The 20,977-nt window shown below is 61.9% G+C and overlaps 9 protein-coding genes across 9 annotated transcripts; 6 read left to right on the top strand and 3 right to left on the bottom strand.

The window, feature by feature from the left end:
* Nucleotides 1-411: 411 nt before the first annotated feature.
* On the top strand, nt 412-885 carry COLE_04005 (uncharacterized protein; the record flags this gene model as incomplete). Its single annotated transcript, XM_018422910.2, has 3 exons — nt 412-437; nt 488-781; nt 861-885. 3 exons carry the CDS (start codon nt 412-414, stop codon nt 883-885), a joined length of 345 nt encoding a protein of 114 aa, XP_018279635.2.
* Nucleotides 886-1,356: 471 nt separating this feature from the next.
* On the top strand, nt 1,357-2,621 carry COLE_04004 (uncharacterized protein; the record flags this gene model as incomplete). Its single annotated transcript, XM_018422909.2, has 3 exons — nt 1,357-1,444; nt 1,484-1,849; nt 1,888-2,621. 3 exons carry the CDS (start codon nt 1,357-1,359, stop codon nt 2,619-2,621), a joined length of 1,188 nt encoding a protein of 395 aa, XP_018279634.1.
* Nucleotides 2,622-3,056: 435 nt separating this feature from the next.
* Nucleotides 3,057-7,681, top strand: COLE_04003 (uncharacterized protein; the record flags this gene model as incomplete). Its single annotated transcript, XM_018422908.2, has 7 exons — nt 3,057-3,124; nt 3,353-3,497; nt 3,545-3,653; nt 3,820-4,194; nt 4,229-4,411; nt 4,453-6,515; nt 6,554-7,681. 7 exons carry the CDS (start codon nt 3,057-3,059, stop codon nt 7,679-7,681), a joined length of 4,071 nt encoding a protein of 1,356 aa, XP_018279633.1.
* A 683-nt stretch (nt 7,682-8,364) lies between these two features.
* On the top strand, nt 8,365-12,113 carry COLE_04002 (uncharacterized protein; the record flags this gene model as incomplete). Its single annotated transcript, XM_018426605.2, has 8 exons — nt 8,365-8,449; nt 8,515-9,064; nt 9,104-10,605; nt 10,651-10,821; nt 10,855-10,931; nt 10,966-11,080; nt 11,115-11,243; nt 11,293-12,113. The coding sequence occupies 8 exons, from the start codon at nt 8,365-8,367 to the stop codon at nt 12,111-12,113; spliced, it is 3,450 nt and encodes a 1,149-aa protein (XP_018279632.1).
* Nucleotides 12,114-12,387: 274 nt separating this feature from the next.
* On the bottom strand, nt 12,388-15,718 carry COLE_04001 (uncharacterized protein; the record flags this gene model as incomplete). Its single annotated transcript, XM_018420798.2, has 3 exons — nt 12,388-12,771; nt 12,863-15,021; nt 15,055-15,718. 3 exons carry the CDS (start codon nt 15,716-15,718, stop codon nt 12,388-12,390), a joined length of 3,207 nt encoding a protein of 1,068 aa, XP_018279631.1.
* Nucleotides 15,719-16,250: 532 nt separating this feature from the next.
* Nucleotides 16,251-16,941, top strand: COLE_04000 (uncharacterized protein; the record flags this gene model as incomplete). Its single annotated transcript, XM_018420333.1, has 3 exons — nt 16,251-16,431; nt 16,484-16,741; nt 16,859-16,941. 3 exons carry the CDS (start codon nt 16,251-16,253, stop codon nt 16,939-16,941), a joined length of 522 nt encoding a protein of 173 aa, XP_018279630.1.
* Nucleotides 16,942-17,186: 245 nt separating this feature from the next.
* Nucleotides 17,187-17,431, bottom strand: COLE_03999 (uncharacterized protein; the record flags this gene model as incomplete). The annotated part of the gene is made up of 2 exons (XM_018425323.1): nt 17,187-17,377; nt 17,410-17,431. 2 exons carry the CDS (start codon nt 17,429-17,431, stop codon nt 17,187-17,189), a joined length of 213 nt encoding a protein of 70 aa, XP_018279629.1.
* Nucleotides 17,432-17,583: 152 nt separating this feature from the next.
* Nucleotides 17,584-19,379, bottom strand: COLE_03998 (uncharacterized protein; the record flags this gene model as incomplete). Its single annotated transcript, XM_018425322.1, has 5 exons — nt 17,584-18,214; nt 18,247-18,753; nt 18,869-19,030; nt 19,068-19,142; nt 19,198-19,379. 5 exons carry the CDS (start codon nt 19,377-19,379, stop codon nt 17,584-17,586), a joined length of 1,557 nt encoding a protein of 518 aa, XP_018279628.1.
* A 761-nt stretch (nt 19,380-20,140) lies between these two features.
* COLE_03997 (uncharacterized protein) lies at nt 20,141-20,814 on the top strand (the record flags this gene model as incomplete). The annotated part of the gene is made up of 2 exons (XM_018422907.2): nt 20,141-20,606; nt 20,642-20,814. 2 exons carry the CDS (start codon nt 20,141-20,143, stop codon nt 20,812-20,814), a joined length of 639 nt encoding a protein of 212 aa, XP_018279627.1.
* Nucleotides 20,815-20,977: the final 163 nt, after the last annotated feature.

The following is a 20,977-nucleotide window of genomic DNA, read 5'->3' as shown; positions in this document are numbered from 1 at the left end:
CAGGATGCAGTGCTCGGCTCTTCGCAAGAACGGCCACGTTGTCATCAAGGTGAGTGCGATGAGCGATGGCGAGCAGCGAGATGGTCGGACATGGGTCATACTGTTGCCCACGAGCCAGCAAGTTTGATGAGAGCTCAGGGACTCCTGACGCTATCACTTAGCTCTTAGGTCTCGGGTGACTGTTGACCACAATTTCCACCACTGTCAACCATTTTGCTACATTTATTGAGCTCGTGAGATCACAGCTGACATCAACAGGGCCGCCCCTGCAAGGTATGCATCGCATCGCCGGCGCTAGGTGACGGCGAGGAGCGGTAACAGTCACTTTGGATTAGCAACTGCGTCTCACCTGATCCAACACGTCATCAGCATAGTCCGGAATGGAGAACTAACGCCATGTAGATCGTCGACATGTCGACCTCGAAGACCGGCAAGCAGTGAGTCTATAACCGCACCGCTGCTATCTAGGATACATCTAATATTCCAGCGGTCACGCCAAGGTCCACCTTGTTGCCATTGACATCTTCACCGGCAAGAAGCTCGAGGACATTTCGCCCTCGACCCACAACATGGACGTCCCCAACGTCCGCCGCACTGAGTACCAGCTCCTCGACATCCAGGACGGCTTCCTCTCGCTCATGGACTCGGACGGTGGCATGAAGGACGACGTCAAGGTCCCCGACACCGACATCGGCTCTGAGATCCAGAAGGCCTTTGACGACGGCAAGGACCTCATGGTCACCATTGTCGCCGCCATGGACGAGGAGCAGGCTATCACGTGGTAAGTTGTGGCGAGCGCGGGCGCAGCTGCCCAGCGCCTCGCCGTCCTACTTTTTTTGAGCACTTGGCTGACAACGCAGGAAGGAGGCCCCCCAGGGCAACTAGATCTGATGACGTGGGTACAGTGGGCGAGGCGACAGGCCTTATCTGTCGATTTAAGCCATGCATCCTTGTTTCTTAATTCCAATGTGTGGTAAATTGTTTGAGAGCGAGGTTCTCATGCGAGAGAAACAGCCGATCGCAGGCGGCATGGGTGGAAGTGTGCAGTTGAGACAGACAGCAGTAAATCAGGAGATGAGGCATGTCTGGCGTGCGCCACGGACGCCGTTGTGCTCCAGCTTTAGCGGGCGCTGAGGGAGGGAGTGCGCACTCTGAGACTGAGGAGACTGAGGAGACCGAGGAGTCTGTCCACGGCTCAGCCGTCGTTCATCGCCCGATCACTCAGACAACATAGAAGTCACCCACATTGCGAGCGTGGCGATCGGGCGGCGGAAGCTAATTGCCCAGCCACAAGGGTGGAGGTCGCCCATCCAGTGCTTGCTTGCACAGTCATCGTCACAACATTCTCCAGACACCATGACAGACGACTACGAGCCTGGCCACCCCGACGCCACGATTCTCGTGCTACACGAAGCCGAGCTCGATCCGTCTCCGTTTCTCTCTCGTGCGTGCCCGGCCTTACCTCTGACGATTCTGACGAAAGGCATCATAGGAGAGGAGACCAACGGAAGCGGCGCCGAGCAAGCGGACTCCGAGGCCGAGGCGGGATTGACGCCCTGGACGATCTCGAACAAGTACTACACTGCTTCGGTCTCGTTTCGCGCACACCCGCTGCACCTTCCCCTGCCAGATCCACACCCCGTTGTCCTCTACCTCTTCTCCGGCGCCGCGCCCAGCCCCCTTCCCCCCGCACTGACGCGTCTTTCCGTCGCAGATCCGGCGCCAGATATCGCGCTCGCAGTGCGTCTCGGAGCCGATTCCTCTCCAGAAGACGACGAGGAGCGCTTCAATGAGCTGGGCTTCGAGCTGGTGGATGAGGCAGGCGATCCAGAAGACGATGACGAGCGACGTGCGTTCCGCCTTCCCTCTCCTCGGAGCTAACTCCAGCACTCGATCCTCTCGAGACCGTCCGCCAAACACTCATGACTCACATGTGGCCCACGATGGTGCGCAAGGCTCCCGGCCGCCACGCCGCTGGGCCTGAGCAGAGGTTACCCCCCGGTGCGGAGCCGCGGGAGCGCGTCCCAACCATGGACTACGCGACCTTCCCCGTCACTTTTGGCGCTGGAGCTGACGGGGTGGAGGAGCGTCCAGCTGGGCCTGCGAGTGACTTCCCCGTTGGATGTGATGCCGTGTCACAAGATCCTGCGGCACAAGATGCGGACGAGGATAGCGATGACGGATTTGGGGACTTTGAGGGACCCGGTGCGGAGGAGTACGCACGCCTTGACGAGTGGCTCGATGGCGATGGCGATGAGGATATGCCTGTCGTCCGGGGCGAGGCCACCTCAACGCACGCCCCCGCGACGGCGCACACCGCCCCAGCCAGCTCTGCTCCTCCCGCTGCTACCCTCAACGGCACCAGCACGGCCCCAACCACTGGCTTCGAGGACGATTTCGATGCCCACGAGGCCAGTTCCGACCCCAACCTCCCGCTCGATCCCACGCCAATTCTCCTGCATCTGCAAAATGTGCGTGCCGAGCTCGCAGACGTCGAGGACGAGGACGAACGGCGCGTGCGTGCGGGCGCCGAGGTCGCGCGTCTGATGCGCTCCCTAGGTCTTGGAGGGGATGACCTGGGACTGGACGAGTTTGACGACGACGATCTCCGCATGCCATAACCAACGGCGTGCTGGGGACTGCGAGGTCACCGCCACACGTTCCTACTCGCACTCCTGGACCTGGAGGGTGCGGCTGCAACGCGGCGCACTCAGGGGCAGTGGCTTGCTGACGGGGCCTCCACGCATGCATGGTTTAATGATATATGTACTCCTTTTCCTCGCACCTCGTCTCCGCTATGCATTACCACATCTGCATCTGCAAGCCAACGTCGCAGATCGCGCCTGGTTTCGCGCTCGCCAAGTCGCACCACCTGCCGGCCATCACACGTCACCTTGTATTTGGTTCCGCGCGGGTCCCCTCACCGTGGCGTCACTGTGCCTCTCTCTTACGGCGCTGACTGTGGGTGCGCGACTCGAACGCCATCTCGCCCACGCAACTCTCTTGATTGACACCACTCCATCCTCCAAACACCTAGCAAACACACGCCGGGCGACATGGACGTGTACCTCGCCTCGGACGGCGGGTTTGTACAGATCCCCCATGCCCTCAGCGACTACGACTCGTGAGTGTTCTCTCTCGCCACCCGTCGCATGTGCCGGAACGCATCGGGTCCGACGCGCGCACATTCAACGCGCAGTATTGTCGCTGCGTGCACCCATACATTCAGTTGTTCTCAGCGCAACACCTCTTCTTGAGCGCGTCCCGGCTTCTTCCGCTTCACTTCGAGCTCACTACCCCATCCCCCCGCCCAACACTCCGGCGCACTCCGTCGCGCGTCTGCTGATGCCAGACTTGAAGGCGTCATCGCCGACGTGTCGGCCGCCACCGGTCTCATCTCCGGCAATGTCCTCCTGTTCACAGAAGACGGGCGCGAGCTCAAGCAAGAGGTGCTCGAGGAGCTGTGGGAGCGCGGGGGGCATGGTGGCGGGTCTTCAGTGAGTTAGCGTGCGATCACTGACTCACGCGACCACGCTGACTCAAGCCACAACGCGAGGTCGTCTACCTCTTCAACCGCGAAACTTTCTTCAGCGATCCGGAGCGCTGGGCTAACGAGCTCCGCGAGGAAGTCGTGTATCCTCCAGTTCTAGAAGGTAAGCTTGTCAACCGCGGCAGTGGCGCGCATCGCTTGGGTGAACTGCACAACGGTTACCTCCCTCGCTCTCACTTGGTGCATACCTCGTCGCACTGCTCTGTCACTCGCGCTTTCTTGCTGCTACATGCCACTGCTCCATTGTTCTTGTGCACCGCTCACACCAGCATCGGGGCAGCTTGGCGTATCGCAAGCTCAGGCACCGTTCGCGGTCGCTTACGACCACCTGTGCCATCTTCAATCCCTGTTCAAGGCGCAGGCGCACGCCTTGCGCATCGCATATGCTAACCTGGCCTACCATCTTGACCCTATTGTCCAGGCATTCCGCGAGTTCTCCTCTAGAGCCGAGGACCAGCTGTACAACCAGGAGAAGTTGCTCGCTGGGTATCATGTTGACATGGCGATGCTGCCGAAGGTTATCGTCCACGAGGCTGTATATCGCCGACGGGACAAGGATAGTGTAGAGAAGCGGAAGGCACTCGTTGACTGGATCCACACAAAGAAGATGGAGGAAGTGCGGAACCACTGCCAAGTGGCTCACAGTGAGCATAACACGTCTTTTCCGCTTACGCACAGCCGACTGGGTTAATCGGTATAACACTGTGCTAGGCGAAATGGACGAGTTGGCTATCCAGTCAGACGCCGATCGTCAACAGGCTGAGCACCGCATTCTGGGCGTCGAACACGAGTTCACCGCAGCCCTCGAGCGCGTCGACCTGGCGATACAACAGGTGGAGGCGCTGTTACGTTCTGGCGATGGTGAGTAGCCGCGATCAGATCACAAAAATGGCTAATAGCAGTCGAAGCAGATAACAGCCTTCGAGATCTGGATCAGGCTATGCGCGAAGATCTCGCAGGCATGACCGCGGTCAAGAACGACTTCACCCTCGATCTGCATGTCCACTTGCGGGGCATCGCAAACTACCAAGTCCGCATGACCAAGCTCACCCGGCCGATGACGGAGCTAGATCTCGACCTGCGGCAGAAGAACGCGTTCCCTCATCTGGAGCGGCTGCACAATATGCCCTTCGCGTACGCTGCCAATATCATCGAGATTGTCCACCGCAAGAACTTTGCTTCGACACTCACGGAGTGGGCAAGCAGACTGTCCCGCACACTGAATACTGTGCTCGCAGAGGAAGCTCGGCGGCGACAGCAACACAAATCGGACAACTTGCTGCCCTGGGAGATTGCTGCGTTGGAGGAGAGCCAGGTCGCACGGGTAGACGTGTCTTTCCCCAGCACCGACATATTGTCAGCCACCGGTTTGTCGCGCAAGGACATAGACGCGCTCCTGGCATCGCTCGAGCACATCCGAAGCGATGCGGAGTTCCAGAACCTTCAAGACACGGAGAACCCCATTCCTCCGCTGCTCGAACAGATCAAGGTGCTCATGACTTCGCTCGAGTCCTCAACCTTGACAACGACAGCTCAACTTGACCAGGCTGCAGCCAGCTCGGCGGCGGCTCCCAACGAGCTGCAGGAGTTGCGCGATGAGAATGCCGCATACAAGGATCGTCTTGCTGAGATGGAGAAGCACATCCGCGACATGGAGGAGCGGCACGAGAGAAAGGTCAACATGCTGCAGAACCGGCAGGGCGAGATGCAGGAGGAACAGGTTCGTCTCCGCACCGACTTGAGCGAAGAAGTACAGGCACGGCAGCACATTGCCACTGAGCTGGACGACAAGAGTAGAGAGTGCGAGGAGCTAGCGCTTGCGCTAGAGGAGCAGAAGGAGCTTGTTGCCGCGCTCAAGGTGGACTCGCAGCAAGAGAAGGACCGGATCAACGACCTTGGGGTTCGACTCCAGGAGGCCCTCCTTGACGTCGACGGCCTGCGCAGCGCCGAGCAGACCCTCATCTTCCAAATCAGGGAGATGCAGGAGGAGCGCACGCGCATTATCACCGACCTTGGCGAGGCGCAGCTCCTTGCCACCAACTACGAGTCGGAGCTTGCGGGCACTCGGGCAGAGCTGGAAGCGACGTCAAACCAGCTCACTGAAGCGCAGCGCGAGCGCGATCTGGCTCTCAAGAATCAGTCGGCCGAGGCCGAGCGTATGATGCGCGATCATATAGCCGAGGCGGACGGCGACCGCGCCGTTCTCGAGCACCAGAATTTGACACTTACGAAGGAGCTCGAGACGGTGCGCGCTTCACTTACCGAGAAGCTCAATGCCGCGAAGAACGCACACGTTCGCCGTGAGGATGGTCTAAAAGCGGAGCTGTCGTTCACAAAGGCGCAGCTGCGCGAGGTGCAGCGGCGCGAGACGGTGCTCTCTGATGAGCTCGCCATGGCCAAGGACGCCAGTGCCTCCGCGGAGAAGAAGGGGACCCACAACTCGGAGATTGCGCGTGACGCTGTAATCCTTGCGGGCAAGTATCACGAGGCGTGCCAGCGCCTCATGCTCGCCATATCGTCATCGACGACTATCTCCGGCAGCCTGTCTCTCCCGTCGAGGCCAAAGCCAGCGGTGCCTCTCCGTTCCGGCTCGCCGACGAGCAGCATCGACATGAACAACTCGTCGGTTCTCACGCGCTGCCTTGAAAGCGCGAGCGGCTTTGAGCTTGATGCCTTTGCCGACGCGGTGCTGCGCACCATCAATCTTGCGCGCAAGCTGTCCAAGAGCTGCAAGACATACCGTGAGCTATCGCGCAGCAAGATCACCATCTCGAACTTTGGCAAGGGCGATTTGGTGCTGTTTTTACCGACGCGCAACGCCGCCGTCAACGCATGGGCTGCATTCAACATCTCCGCGCCCCATCACTTCCTCAAAGTGACCGAGCCTATCCGCCAGCAGCTGGTCGGCAAAGACTACTACCTCGCACGCATTACTGCGACCGACGAGGCGGTTGTGAACGGAGACGTAAGTTGGCGCGTTCTGAGCACCTCAGCTGACAGCAGTCCCCCGAAACGAATCCGTACGGCCTGGCTGAGGGACTGCGCTATTACTCGCACTATGTGGAAGAGTGGCAGCCCGGCCAGCCCCGCTTGTCACGCCGCTCGATGTCGTCAAGCGCCCCGGCAACCCAGAAACCTTCCCAGCCGAAGCGCCAGGTCAGCCAGCCGGTTCCGCGTCAACGCAGCCTTTCGCCGTCGAAGGAGGAGTCGGCTTCGCCGTCCGCTGGGCCGTCGCCCCCGCCCCGGATATCGCAGACGCAGCCGTCACCAACGGCGCCGCTGTCTCCACAGCCGCAGTCTGCCGGTCACTCTGCTATACACTCTGCGGTTCATTCCCCTCTGGCCTCATCGCCAGCGCCCCAGGACTCATCGCCCCAAGATCAATCGAGTGCGGGAGACTCGCCCCGCCGGTCTCTGGACGTGCGCTCGCCCCCTCCGCGCGAGTCCACCCCTCGTCGCTCGCTGGATGCGCGCTCTCCTCCGCCACCTGTGGAGACTTCCCCTTTGCGCTCTCTCGAGGCACGTTCGCCTCCTGCGCCCAGTCGCAGGGCCATGGTCTCGCCGCCCCCGCCCCCGTCCTCGCCCACTACACCCTTCTCGCCATCGGCAGCTTTTGTGCGCCGTTCCCACCGTGCAAGTCTGACCAGCAACGCATCGCCGCCTGCGCGCGACTTTGCAGCATCTCTGGTGAGACCCTCGAGCGTAGCGAGCAGCATAGGTTCCGGCGCGCGCGCTGGGACCTTGCCGATCCCCATCGCTGCGGCGAAGGGCGCTCCCGCTGCACCGGTAGCTACGTCGATGGAAGGATCGCCGTCGCCGTCCAGTTTCGGTGACCACGGCCCGGGCGGCGTCGGCGCGCTCGTCCCCGCCTCTCGGCGGCTGAGTACCAAGGGCTCGGCCGCGAGCCTGAGAGGCGCGGCCGCGAGTGCGAGCCCGAAGAGCGCCGGCCCGAAAGGCAAGGCCGAGGATCCGTTCCGACCCTCCCCGCTCGGCAACAGCGACGCACCGACGCCGACGAGCGCAGGGGGGTTCCTGAGCGGCCTGTCGATGTCACGGAAGCGCAACATGAGCTCGGGCGGCGGGGCGACCGCACTAGACATCCTGAACAAGTACAAAGGCCCTACGGCGTAGATGTAGATGGGTGGCGGAGATTGGAGAAGCATTGTCGGTGTTAGATGCAATGCATTGCGTGCCCCGATTAAAGCAGAGCAGTGCACGTGAGTAAGGGGGAAAATGGGACGGAGATGGAGGGCATGCAAGGGAGCGATGGTGGCGTTTGGCGTACGCATTGACCACTGCTGGGATCGCTGTGACTCGAGTAGCTCGAATTGCTCGAGTTACTCGTGACAGTCGAGTTTGAGGGTAGTCCGAGGTCTGTGCCACACCCACCCCGCTCCACTCGTCGTGCATCCTCTTCTTCCAGCTCGAGGCTCACTCGAGCTCGTCTCGTCGCTGTTCTCCAGTCGCCGAATCCATCCACTTCCGCGATCCGCTGGTCGTTGCTCTCCGAACTCTGTCTTCACCAACTTCCTCTTCTCACCTCTTCCCATCTCCATCCTCCGCCCTCGGTCCTCTGTCCAACCCGACTCCGTCTAGCTGGCCTGGACATCTCTCCCTCTCCCCTACCCCTCCCTCTCCTCTCCTCTCCTCTCCTCTCCTCTCCCCTCCCCCCACCACTCGCGGTCGCTGGTCCGCCGCATTCCGCACACCCTTCCCCGCACACACCCACACTCGTTTACTCTCTCCTCGACATCCTTGCTTTGACTTTGCACACTACGCCCAGCAACATCCACAAGCTACGTACTGCACAGCACATGTCCCCACCCCCACGCCTGGCCCCGGCACGCCGGCAGGGCGGCCATGCGTGGCAGTGCAACGGCGACATCCGCGACTGGCCCGGTGCGTTGGGCTCTTGCCACCATCACCTCTTCTCATCACTCACGCTCTCCTTTTACTGACTCCAGCCGAGTGGTTCACGCAGGACTGGTACCTCGACAACAAGAGCCTCTACGACGAGATCGCTAACCAGGGCATAGTTTACCCTCCATGGTCGGTGTGGGGCTCGCTCTGCCCCTCGCCCACCTTCCCGACAAGCACCATCTCTGTTGTCCCAAACACAACGTCCTTGAGCACCCGCAGCACCGCAGTGTCTAGCGTTGTGGTTCCCACTGCAGCCCAGGGGGCCTCGTCATTAGCGTCGACCTCTACGTCAGGCACCGTGGCGGTATCCATCCCGTCAACCCCAACACCGACACCGAGTCCCACCCGCTCTCCTAGCCTCGCTGCCTTTTCGACGGTCTCCTCGACCACATCAACAACCGGCTCCTCTATTGCGTCACCCCCGACACCGTCCCCTGCGAATCTGGGGTTTACGCCATGGGATTATCAGGCCAAGGGCACAGTTGTGGCTGCAGCAGCCGCGATCGGCGTCGGCGCCCTCCTCTGGGGGCTGTGGGCGCTCCTCATCCGTCTCAAGCAGTTGTATGCGCCTCGTTCGTGGTTTCTTCCGCCCGGGTATGTTCAGAGCTGTGGTGAAGCCGCGTCTGATACCAGTTCCCGCCCACCTGCATCTACTATCGCCGCCATGCTCCTGCCTTTTCTCCATCTTCCTCCGCTCAATGCGCCCGCGTCTGATGCGCAGGTGATGTCCCACGTTGGCGCATCAGCTCTTGGCATCGCAGTTGTTTCGGCGGTTGTTGGGGTCGGCATTCTTCTCCCGCTGTCGATCGCCAACGTTCCCCACCTGTCAGTGACGACGCCCCAAAATGCGCGGGGAGGGAAGCTCGGCAGTCTCACCGACCTATCTCTACTTCGGCTCCTCAATGCCCACAGTCCACCACTCTTGACTCCAGCAGCCGGCACACAATTTGCCTCCCGGGGCGTCCTAAGCTCCACCACCCCAATGGAAGGCTCGCGGATACGCCTCATTGTCATTCTCGTCCTCATTGCGGTCCTGTCGGTGGGCGGCACATTATTCATCGTGTGGCGCACGTACGCCAAGCTCTTTGCCTACTCGATTCGCTTTGACGAGGCCAGCGAAGGTCAAAGCATGGTGTTTATCCCAGCGTCCGAAGCACCGGCATGGAAGGGTCTCACGGAAACCGGCATTCATCGCCAACTGACAAAGGAAGCGAAAGACAGCGGGAGTGTCGCTGGCGTGTTCGCCATCGGCGGATTTGATAGTATCAAGGAGATGACGCGCGAGCGCGCTCACGTCCTCAATGTACTCGAGGAGGCGGAGGCATTATACATCAAGTCATTCCCCGCGTTCCCCTCCATGCCCGGGAACGTGAACCGCAGTCCTCCATGCAACAGCCGCCGCGTCTCCTCTCGACTCTCCTTCCCGCTGGATAGCTCCTCCTCTTCTGCCTCTTTGTCTGGCCAGCTCGCTGACTTTGACCCTCCCGGAGAGGGTGGATCAGTGTTTTTGGAGGTCGAGCAACGCCAATCTGTCATGCGACGCTCGGGCAAGTTTAACGTCGGCGACTCAGTGATTCGCGACGAGGATGGCACATTCCTTCCGGCGAAAGAGCCTGAGCCCCCCAAGGACCTCGCCCCTGCAACAGACGTCCCATCTCCACCCAGTCTCTCAGCCCAAGACTTCGTCCGCGCGACACGCTCTTCTGCCCAGGATCTCGTAGCGGTCCTCGACGATAGCCGCAACCGCGAGTCGTATATGACGCTCTCGTCTGACCTGACTCCGCCTCCTACGACTAGGGGTGACCCGCCGCTCTCAGTGCGCCCCCAGTCGATCTTAGCCCCTGCAATTTTAGCCGACCTCAGAGCTAAAATCACATGGTCACGCGCGCGCCTGCAGAAGTTGAACATGAGTATCGACAAGGCGCAGCAGGAGGCGATGAAGGAGGTGGCAACAGGCACCGGCGCCACAGTTGGGTGGATTATCGTCGGTCGCGGCGTCACCTCGCTTCCGTGTGCCGTCGAACTTCCCGGTCGCACAAAGGAGGACATTTTATGGGACAACCTTGAGGAGCCTGTGCATTGCCGCATCTTTTGGCCGAAAGCTGCGAGCCTTGCGGGAGTTCTTGGCCTTATCTGTGAGTTAACTATACCCGGCAGAACGCTGCCTCTGCTGACATCAGTCGTTCCGTTCCTGGTGCTTGCCGTGTCCTCGGCTCCTGGTTTCGCCCACCACGTCCAACCACTCAAACCGCTGGCACGGAGCGATGGCTTTGACTCCGGCGTGGCGGAGAGCCTGGTGCCCGCCATCGCCATTATTGTCCTTGTCTGTACTGGAATCGAGTTGGTGCAGTGTACGTGAAACTCGTGGATGGGGCTGACAACAGATTTTGTGCGGCAGACTAGGCCCGCTTCGAACTCTGAGCTACGCTTCCGCGCGCTCAAAGGTGTCACCTACCTTTTGGTGAGCTCCGCAATCTCTTGTCGGCTAACGGCAGCTAATTATTGGAACCATTTGGGTTATCACTCTGGGTGCCATCCTGTATGGCATCGATGCGTATACGGAAAACGTCGGCAAGGCCGCGGCGGTTGCGGACGGAGTGATGTTTATCAGTGAGTTGCACCGGAAGACCCCCGCTGATCTTAGCTTGGCTGTCTCTAGTCCTTGTCATCAACCTCTGCATTCTTCCTGGCGCTGCGGCACTACAGCCTCAACGGCTGCTAAGATGGGTCGTACAGCGACGCCGCGCCGTCACTCCGCGACAAAGGTTTCAGCGTGAGTCAAGCGGAGGGTGACAGAAGACGGGTAACCAGCTTACACCTAGACAACCTGCCTCCCAATTACAATCCAGCAACTGCTCTGGCACCACTCCTCGCTGGGATGTTCTATCTCTTCGCGCTTTGCGGAGTATTTCCGCTAATTTCAGTTCCTGTTTTGCTCCTCGCCTATCTTTCTCTGGTTGCCCACCAATGGCTCACGACAAGAGTTTTCTGCGTCACACGCGGGGGCATGGCCGATGCAAGGGCTGGGCTGTGGGCTCTCAGGCGACTGGGATGGGCAGCGGGCCTGCAGCCCTTTGTTTTCGGCCTCGTGCTTCTCTCCCGGCGAGAGTGGGCGCTGGGCGGCGCGGGACTAGGTATCACCGCGGCTGCCGTTGCCATGTCCGAGCTCTTAACCGTCTCACTACACCGGCGTCGCCCAACTGTGTGCTTCTCGGGCCTCTCGTTGACAGATGACTCTGATTCGTTTGAGCGGACCCAGGCAGCCTTCCACAAAAGAGTAGAATCTGACCATTCCGCACTGGCGCGCTTCCACATTCTGCTTCCTGGTCTAGGCCGGCTGGCGGCGGACAACCCGCTGCCGTTCTCGACAGACGCCATTGACGACTACTTGTCGACTGAGCGGGCGATGCAAGCAGCGCCAAACGCCACAACAGACGCCTTTGGGGCCAGCCAGACAAGCGTGGTTGTCACGCCACCAGCTGACTCGGCGCGCGGGCTGATCTACCCACCCGAGTTGCTGCAACCAGCGCCAACGGTGTGGCTTCCCCGAGGCCAGTCGACTGTGGCAGAGCAGGAGGTCGACGCGCTCGCGATGGAAGGTCTCACGGCTGTGGTGGACCAGGCGCGGGGTGCGCAACGCTAGTCTTAGAAAGGAGGCATATAATAGTCTGTAATGCTTAAATCGGTTCTTATAGTCTCACGACAAGAATTCTGCCAACGATGTGTATGTTTTAGGGCGTTGGGTTGTGGGCATGGTCCAGTGGAGTAAATCAGACAGAGTTTGTGCTCACACTATTAATGACGCTTCTGCATGCTGGGTACGACTACTATCCAGGATCCGTCACAGCTTCTCCATTTCAATGTCTCGGTGTCTCCCGTCCATCCTCTCCCGCGTCCACGATGCATACAATCTAAGCCTACAGATAAAGCGAGGGGTTGAAGACGACCGAGTTGGTGCGCTCCGTGATCTCGATGCACTTTGTAAACTTGGCCTCGAGGTCCGCATTCCCAATGACGTTGGCGGCACTGACGAGCTGGCGCAGCAGCTCGAGCAGACGGCGCAACGAGCGGATGATGGACCCCTCGAAAATGTCCGTCATCTTGACAATGTCGGAAAACGGCGACCCGCGGCACCACGCGTACACCAGCGGCGCCATCTCGACCTTGAACGACTGCACGTACTCGTCCTCCACGAGCGGGAGCTTGCTCTCGATGCTCACCTGCGCGATCCGCCGCGCCGTCTCCTGCAGTACGCGCAGAGGCGCGGCGATCTCGGCGTTGAGCTGTGTCCTCGCCTCGGACTGGCGTTAGCCTTGCACATGATACCACTCTCCACACTCCACGCGCCCCCGCCCGACCCTCCGCCTGCCCTCCCCCACCTCCCGCACTCACCTTCTCGTCAAACACGAAGCAACTCAGCAACGCCGTAAGCGCCTCCGGCGCGAGGTCGTTGAACGTGCCCCCGAACATGAGTTCGGTGAGCAGCAGCTCATCACCCGTACTGAGCTCGCACGCGACACGGCCCTTGACCGTCGCGACCTCGCCCTCGACGAAGCCGAGGCGGCGGAGCACACGCTTGCGCGCCTTGAGCTCCTCGAGCTGCAGCACGTCCTGCACGCTCCCGATGCGCTTCTTGAGCTCGCGGACCTTTGCCGCGAGCGTCGCTTTGCGGTCGTACGTGTCGAAGAGGCGGGGGAGCGCGGGGTCCGCGGCAATCGGGAGCGTCTCCACGCGGTCCTCGAGCACCTTGATTTTGCGCACGAGCTTGCGGAACGCGTCGTCTTTGATGCCCTGGTTCGCGATCGGGTCCAGCAGCGTGATGGCGCCCTTGAAGCGCCGCTGCACCTCGTCGACGAGCTTGAACGCCTGCTCCTTCTGCTGCCGCTGCCGCAGGTCGGTCGGCATCTTGAGCCGGATGTGCGCGATGCTCTGCACCGTGTCGAGCGTGACTGCGATGATTGCGACGTCGCCGCGCGCGTCGGGCCGCGCCGCCTTCGCGGCGTCCGACTGCGGCTTGCCGACGTCCGTGCCGGGCGCGACGCGACACAACACGTCGAGCACGTAGTGCTTTTGCGGGGGCGCGTTGGGGTCGACGACTTGCCGCCCCCGCTTGCTGTTCTCGAGCTTGTGGTACGCCACGACGACGCACCACCCAAAGTCCCGGTCGCCGTCTTTGATCTCCACCATCCGCCCCGGCTGCATGAACGGCAGCGCGTAGTCGGGGTGGTTGATGACCGCCCGGAAGTCGCCCTCGAGCGTCTTCAAGCTCTCCCGCAGCTCGTAGTACTCCTCCACCTCGTCTTCGCGCTCGACGGCGATGGCGTCGCGCTCCTTCTCCGCCGCCTTGAGCTGCGCCTCGAGCGCCGGGATGCTCAGCGAGTTCTGGAACTGGTGGAACGACCGCTCCAGCATGTACTCGGGGCTGATGCCTTCCACGCGCATCAGGTTGAGCACCATGTTGTAGCCGAGCGAGAAGGCCGAGTCGAGCCGGTCCGCCTGGCCCTTGACCATGCCCTTGGCGGCCTCGGGCTCGAGCTTCTCGTTGACCATCATGATGACGATACCGCGCGAGTCGAGACCACGACGGCCCGCACGCCCCGACATCTGGATGTACTCGCCGCCCGAGAGGTTGCGGAAGTTCTTGCCGTCGAACTTCTGCACGTCGGTAAAGACGACGGTCTTGGCGGGCATGTTGAGGCCGATGGAGAAGGTCTCGGTCGCAAACAGACACTTGAGCAGTCCCTCCTGGAAAAGAATTTCGATGACCTCCTTCATGATGGGCAGCAGGCCGCCGTGGTGGATCCCGATACCGCGCTTGAGCAGGGGGAGGAGGTGCTCGATCTGGGGCAGCTTGCGGTCGTCGTCCGACAGCACGGCGATGGCGTTTTCGAACACCTGCTCGACGGTCTTGGCCTCGTCCTCGGTGTTCATGTCGATCTTGCTCATCTGCATGGCGTGCGCTTCGCATTCACGCTTACTGAAAGCGAATACGATGACGGGGTTGAGGTTTTTGCTCATGATGAGCTTGACGATCTTGTAGATGTCGCTCGGCCCGCCCTTCATCGCGCCCTTGCGCGTCTTGTTTCCTTTCCGCCCGGCGCCGGCGCTCGGGTCGGCGCTGTCCTCGCCCTTGTTGGCCGCGAGCGCCGCCATTGCCTTTTGGAAATTGTCCTCGCGGAAATTGGACTTCTCGTCGACGACGAGATAGATGCCCTCGCTGCCTGTGGGGAAGAGGTAGTGCTGGAGCGGCGTGGGCCGGAAGTCGGTGTAGACGATGTGGCACGGCTGCTCGTGTGTCTGGCACCACCACTCGGCGAACTCCATCGAGTTGGGAATGGTAGCGGACAGAAAGACGCAGCGGACGGCATGTGACAGGAGAATTAGTGTCTCCTCCCACACGACACCACGGTCCTTGTCGCGCATGTAGTGCACCTCGTCGAACACGACCCACGCGAGCTCGCGGACGACCTCAGAGCCACGGTAGAGCATGGAACGCAGAATCTCAGTCGTCATCACGAGACACGATGCGGACGGGTTGATCGTCACGTCACCTGCTATCAGCTGAGCTCACGCAAGCAACGCACCGGTCATCAACCCAATATTCTCCTCGCCGAACTCCTCCTGGAACTCTCGGAACTTCTGGTTCGACAGCGCCTTGATTGGCGACGTATACACGGTACGTTTCCCTTCTCTCAAGCATGTGGCGATGGCAAACTCGGCGACGACCGTCTTACCGGCCGACGTGTGCGCCGACACCAAGACGCTCTCGCTGCGCTCGATGCAGCTCGTCGCCACGCGCTGGAACGGGTCCAGCTCGAAAGGATATGTGCGCGCGGGGGGGTCGAGGGGCTTGTGCTCCGCGATGGGGACGTAGGGGTAGTTGGGCGGGAGGGCGACCTGGTGGCGCACCGAGTGGACGAGCTTCATGCCCGCCTCCTCTCCGGCGAGGCCTGAGCCGCCGGCAACCTCGCGCTCGGCCTGTGTGCTGAACTCGTCTGCGCGGACGGGGGCGACGCCGGGGACCATGCCGTCGGCCTCAGCCACCGGCCCGTCGTGCACGCCTTGCCCTGCGCTCTCGGCCTCTTCGAGCGCCTTCATCGGGTCGCGGCTGGGCGGGCCGGTCGGCATGTCGACATCGCTGGCGTCGTCGTCGGCGTCGATGCGCGGCTGCTTGGCAGGCTTTTTGGAGGAGGACGCCTCGGCGCCGCGCTTGCGCTGCTTTTTGCTTGGGCCGGGAGAGGCGCCCATGATGATAGAGTGAGATGGAGGATGGAGAGTTGTGCAGGCGCAGTGGAGGCGCGCCAGAGATCCAAAACTGAACATTCTCAAAACATGGGCGGTGGAGGGAGGAGATGCCGCGGGATCAAACGCACGTGGGAGGGCAAGGGGGGCGGGGGAAATAGAGTGTGCCTGAGCGGGCGTAGGGTGGATCGGAAGGCACTGGGTGGGTGGCGGAAGGAGCAAAGTCAGCAGCCGAAGCCTTCCTTCTCTGTAAAGTTGGAAAGACCTCTCTCGACGTCGTCGCCATCACTCCATCTTCAACCACTCCTCTCCCGTCCCCATCACCATGTCGTTCCTCGGAAACCTCTTCGGCATCTCCCCCCCTCCTGTGCAGCAGCAGCAGCAGCAGCAGCAGCAGCAGAACGGCGACTTCTCCGCCGCCGCCAACATCCTCAACTCGACCGAGTTCCGTTCCGCCGTCCCTCCCCCCTCCGCCCCTTCTGATGCCGACCTCGCCGCCCCGCCCGCCCCCGCAGTCGCAGCACCCAGTGCCGCCGACATGCTCGGGAGCCAGTTCGACGTTGCCAAGCTCCACCCCATGGCCGAGCTGAACGACAACCTCGACTTCCTCGCCCTCGACGAGGACAAGCTTACCGAGATGGAGGGCGCTGGGTCGGTCCTTCCCTCGCGCGGATGGACCGACGACCTGTGTGTCGGGACGGGCACGACGTATCTTTCTGGTGAGCCCTCAGTGATGCGGAGCACTTTTTTGAGGGCTGTTGCTGACGGCAGGCCTCGCGATCGGCGGCGCCTGGGGCCTCAAGGAGGGCATGTCCCGGCCACTCGGCCCCAACCCATCTATGCGCCTGCGCCTCAACTCGATCCTCAACGCATGCACGCGGCGAGGCTCGTTCACGGGCAACTCGCTCGGTGTGCTGGCCATCTACTACAACCTGACCAACTCGGCTCTGGATGCTGTGCGCGAGAAGCACGACCCGTTCAACTCGATGGCTGCGGGTGCATTTACTGGCGCCGTGTACAAGTGCACTTGTGAGTGGGGTGATTGAGGTGGTTGGAGACGGCGGTGGGAGCGGGTGGCGGAGTGGAGGAGGAACGATGAGTGGAAAGGAACGACGGAGAATCGCTTCGAACATGTGCTGACAGCAGCCGGCTTCCGCCCTATGATGGTTGGCGCGGCGATTGGCACGGGCGCGATGGGCGCGTGGGAGGCGTTCAAGACGTTTGTCTAGACATTGTATTGCATGCACTCTTCTCTTGTCTGGGTGGGCGGGGTGCAGTCGTTGTCGAGCAGTCAGCTGTCGGCTGTCGGCTGTCGTCTTCGGAGCGTTGTGCCACGCCCCGAGGCCGCGCCTGGATCGATCGTGGTGCGTTCGTCGGTTGCTTGCAGAACGCGCACTTGTCTCCTGCGTCCCCCCCACTCCCTCTGCACCACCTCTCACTCCCCTCGCCTCCATCCCCTCCCCCTGTTTTGCGCTCACCCCGCCGCCTCCCGCTCAAGCTGCTTGAGCTTGCGCTGCACGACCTGCGGCGTCGGACACGACGGGCTCTTGGCCTCTCCCTCGCGCGCATACATCTCCGCGCAGCACTCGTACAGCCGCCGCACCGCCGCCTGGCACTTGGCCTCGTTGTACCCGTTGCGGTCGAGACAGTCCTGGATCGCGCACGCTGTGTGAGTGGTGTGCGGGGTGGGGGCGTACCTTCCGCCTGGCATGTGCCCATCTTGGAGTGGAGTAGTGTGGTGGAGAGAGATGGAGAGAAGAGGAGAAGAGGGAGATGGGGAGAGATGGAGATGGAGACGCAACAAGTGGAGGCCGAAATCAGCCCACCCTCCCACATCAGGCTCAATGACGTCGGAATACCAACTATATACATCACACCTTGACGCGCTTGCTCGCGTCGCCTACTACTAGCAGCGGGCCGGGGGTGAGGCTCCCGCTGCGCTCTTTGCGCACGCGCGAGCTCTCGCCTTCCGCGCTGTCTGCGACGTGCGCAGTCGTCGGCGCGGCTTTGCTCACGCTTGCGCCAGCGCGCGCACTCCCCGGTCCGGCCACCCCGCTCCCGCTTCCACCCCCGCTCCCGCTCCCACCCGCCCCCGCGTTGACCATGAGCCGCGCGCTCGTCTGCCGCGGCTTGATGGGGTGTGCGTGTGCGCGGAAATTCGGCTGCGCAATCGGGAGTGGCGCGGCGGGCGCCGAGCTCGCCACGCGCACCGCCGGCGCCGGCGCCGTGCGTATAGGTATCGTCTGCGTGGCGAGGGTGCGGCCCGTCGCGAGCTTGGCGAGCTTGCGGCGTTGGTTGGGGCGCGCGTTGCTCAAGTTGTGGTGGCTGACGCGGGTGCGCGCGCTCGTCTTCTGCGCAAGCTGGTACGCCGTCGAGGGCGTGAACGACGCCGAGAGGGGGAGGGGCATGCTCCCAGACTCGAAGTGGTCGGTGGGGGGCACGTCGTCGTGCGACGGGCGTTTGCGGCACCATGCCGTGATTAAGAGCACGCGTTTTTGGCGCCTGCGTCAGCGCTGCATGCGAGGTGCACCCACTTGCTGTAGAAGAAGTAGTTGGCGCTCCATAACAGCCCGCCGACTTTGCGTGCGCGGCCGCTGTCGGAGATGGCGCCGAGCGTCGGGCTGAACATGGCCAGGTCGGCGTAGTCGATTGCCGAGCTCAGCGACATGGAGCGGACCGAGCGCGTGGGGTTCGGCAGCACAGACGTCTCGGGCACATCGTCGAGCTCGAGCTCCATGCCGGCCTGGCCCCAGCTGATCGGGCCGTCGTCGATGTCCATTGGATCGTCGTCCAGAGCCATAAAGTCTTCGCTGTCCTCCTCGTCATACTCGCTCGCCTCTTCGTTCTCCTCCGGCTCGACATGCGGGTCGTACTCGGGCTCGGGGTACCACGAGTAGACCTCGCATTCGTGGAGGGGCACGACTTCATTGAGGATGCGGAAGAGGCTGGGGTTGCCGACCTCGGCAGCTTTGGGTGACGAACCCAGGGAGGGGGAGAAACTGGGGGACGATCCTGACGGGTGCGGCGATGCGATAGCGAGCCTGAGAGATGGAATGCAGGGATTAAGACGGTTGAAGCGGTGCGAGCGCGGTGCGAGATAGACGTCAGGGCTAGCCGGACGAGGGGGCTCCGCGTGCGGGATAGCAATGGACTCACGGAGAGAGGTCGAGGCCGTCGATAGCGAGCAGGTTGGAGCTCAAGTGGGACAGGACTTGTGCAGCGCTTATCTCGCGCGTGAAGTGGTCTGGGCGGAGCGCCGAGAAGTCGTAGCCAGAAAAGGCCGAGTTGAGCGTGTTAACAAGGAGGAAGTGGACCTTGCTAGGTGTGAGGACGCGGTGGCGGAACAAGCACGCACCGAGACTCCTTGACGTCGAGACGGCCAAAGCACGACGACAGACCTGCCTCCTTCATCTCTGGCGAGAAGCTCATTCTTGAACGCGTCAGTGGGCTGTACGGCGGTGCGCACCTCGGCAGGGCGTCCTCACTCGTCCATGTCCTCCTGTCCGCTGACATATTGTTCCTCCATCTCGCGGAACATCTTGCGGTCGCCCTTGATGGGCTTGATCGAGTAGGCCTCGACGCGAGCGTTTGTGCGGGCTTCTGGGGTGGGGTTGGAGGACAGCACATGGCTGAGTTGGGTGAGGACGGGGTAGTCGAGGTACTTCATTGTGATGGAGTGGGCGGTGGGCGGTGGGCGTTGGGCGTCGGGCGTTGGGCGTGGTGACGGAGGGCAGCGCGAGGAGACGCGTGAGGAGGAGTGAGGAGCGGGAGTGACGCGCGTGGGCGTGGGCGGGCGCGATGGCGCGGGTAGACAGGTAACGCGGGAGGAGCAGGCGAGGTGTTGAGGCCGAGTCTGGCAGAGTTGATGGGAGCAAGCAAGACGAGGAGATAAGAGGATGCGGCGGCGAGGCAGAGGCAGCAGGCAGCAGGCAGCAGGCAGCAGGCAGCAGTGAGGAGATGATAGCGCACGAGGTGATGGAGGCAGTAGTAGCTCGAGGAACGTGCGCGCGGAGGGGCCTTGAAGATGGGTGTGAGATGATGATAGCTAGAGTGTGACGGCGACGAGATAGAGTACTTGGGATAACTAACGAATACCCATTAGAGGGCTATCCGAGTGATCATGGTCGTCGGTGCGACGGAGACGGAGTGACGGAGTAGATGGAGGAGAGAGAGGCGGAGAGAGCGACAGCGAGGGGATCCGAGCCTTCCTCCGGCGCCTCTGCTCTGGTGCCTCCGCCGTACCTGCTGCGAGACGGGGCGCAGGGCGCAAAGGGCGCAAGGGGCGCAAGGGGAAGCCTGGTCCTCCTTGCGCCACCGAGAATGCGTCACCATGCTCCCAATCGGGCAATTTCCAATGCCCTCCACTCTCCACCTCCACTTCTCTCGAGCTGTCAACAATTACATTTCGTTTCTTTCCACTTACTCCCCATGGACAGCGACGACTCATTCTTCAACCCTCGCGCCCCCGCGCCCCCCGCCACCCTCTACCTTCCCACGCCCGACGACGACTCGGACATGTCCGCCGACATGACCCTCTTCGGCGACGGCGCGCGTGCCGTGGAAGCCTACAGGCAACAAGTGCGCGCGACGGCGCGGCACGACGCGCGCGAGCACGAGCACGAGCACGAGCACGAGGCGCACGAGCACGAACATGACGTGCAGTACGAGACATATGAAGCACAGTACGAGACACACGAGTCGCAGTACGAACAATACGAGGACGAGGCGTACGAGCAGGACATGGACAGCTCGCCGCAGGACAGCAGCCGCGAATACAGCCCGGACATGAACCCCGCGGGCTTTGCGGAGCGCCTCGACGAGCTGGCAGGCATCCTAGAGGTCGGGGAGGAGGAGGCGCGCGCGGTGCGCTGGGGTCCGGACTTGAGCGGAGAGGGTGCGTCCGCGGAGCTGCGCATGTGCTGACGATAGATGTCCCCTTGAGCATCGACGAGTTCCGCGAGGTGCTGCACCATCACCTTGCGGCGACGGAGTGGCGGTATGAGATGGTGGAGAAGGTGCATCCCATTCCCGTGCTGGGTGCGTCCTGGGCCGGGCGGAGGATCGTGCAGAATGACGAGGAGATGTTTCGTGTGCCGGCGTGACGCACTGCCCGCAGTCTTCACCATACAGTCATTGCAGTCCCCCCGCCACCAGTCACACCGCTGTAGAGAATAGCCCGCACACCCCGCACACTCATACCTCCTGTACACAATGCATTTGTATATCAAGAAGTGCTCGGCGGCTCCGCTCTGGGCAGGGCTGTCC

This window comes from Cutaneotrichosporon oleaginosum (assembly GCF_008065305.1).
Source record: "Cutaneotrichosporon oleaginosum strain ATCC 20508 chromosome Unknown ATCC20508_contig03, whole genome shotgun sequence".
Classification (NCBI taxonomy): Eukaryota; Fungi; Basidiomycota; class Tremellomycetes; order Trichosporonales; family Trichosporonaceae; genus Cutaneotrichosporon; species Cutaneotrichosporon oleaginosum.
The sequence above is the reverse complement of the archived record's forward strand: the minus strand, read 5'-3'. Positions and strand labels throughout refer to the sequence as shown.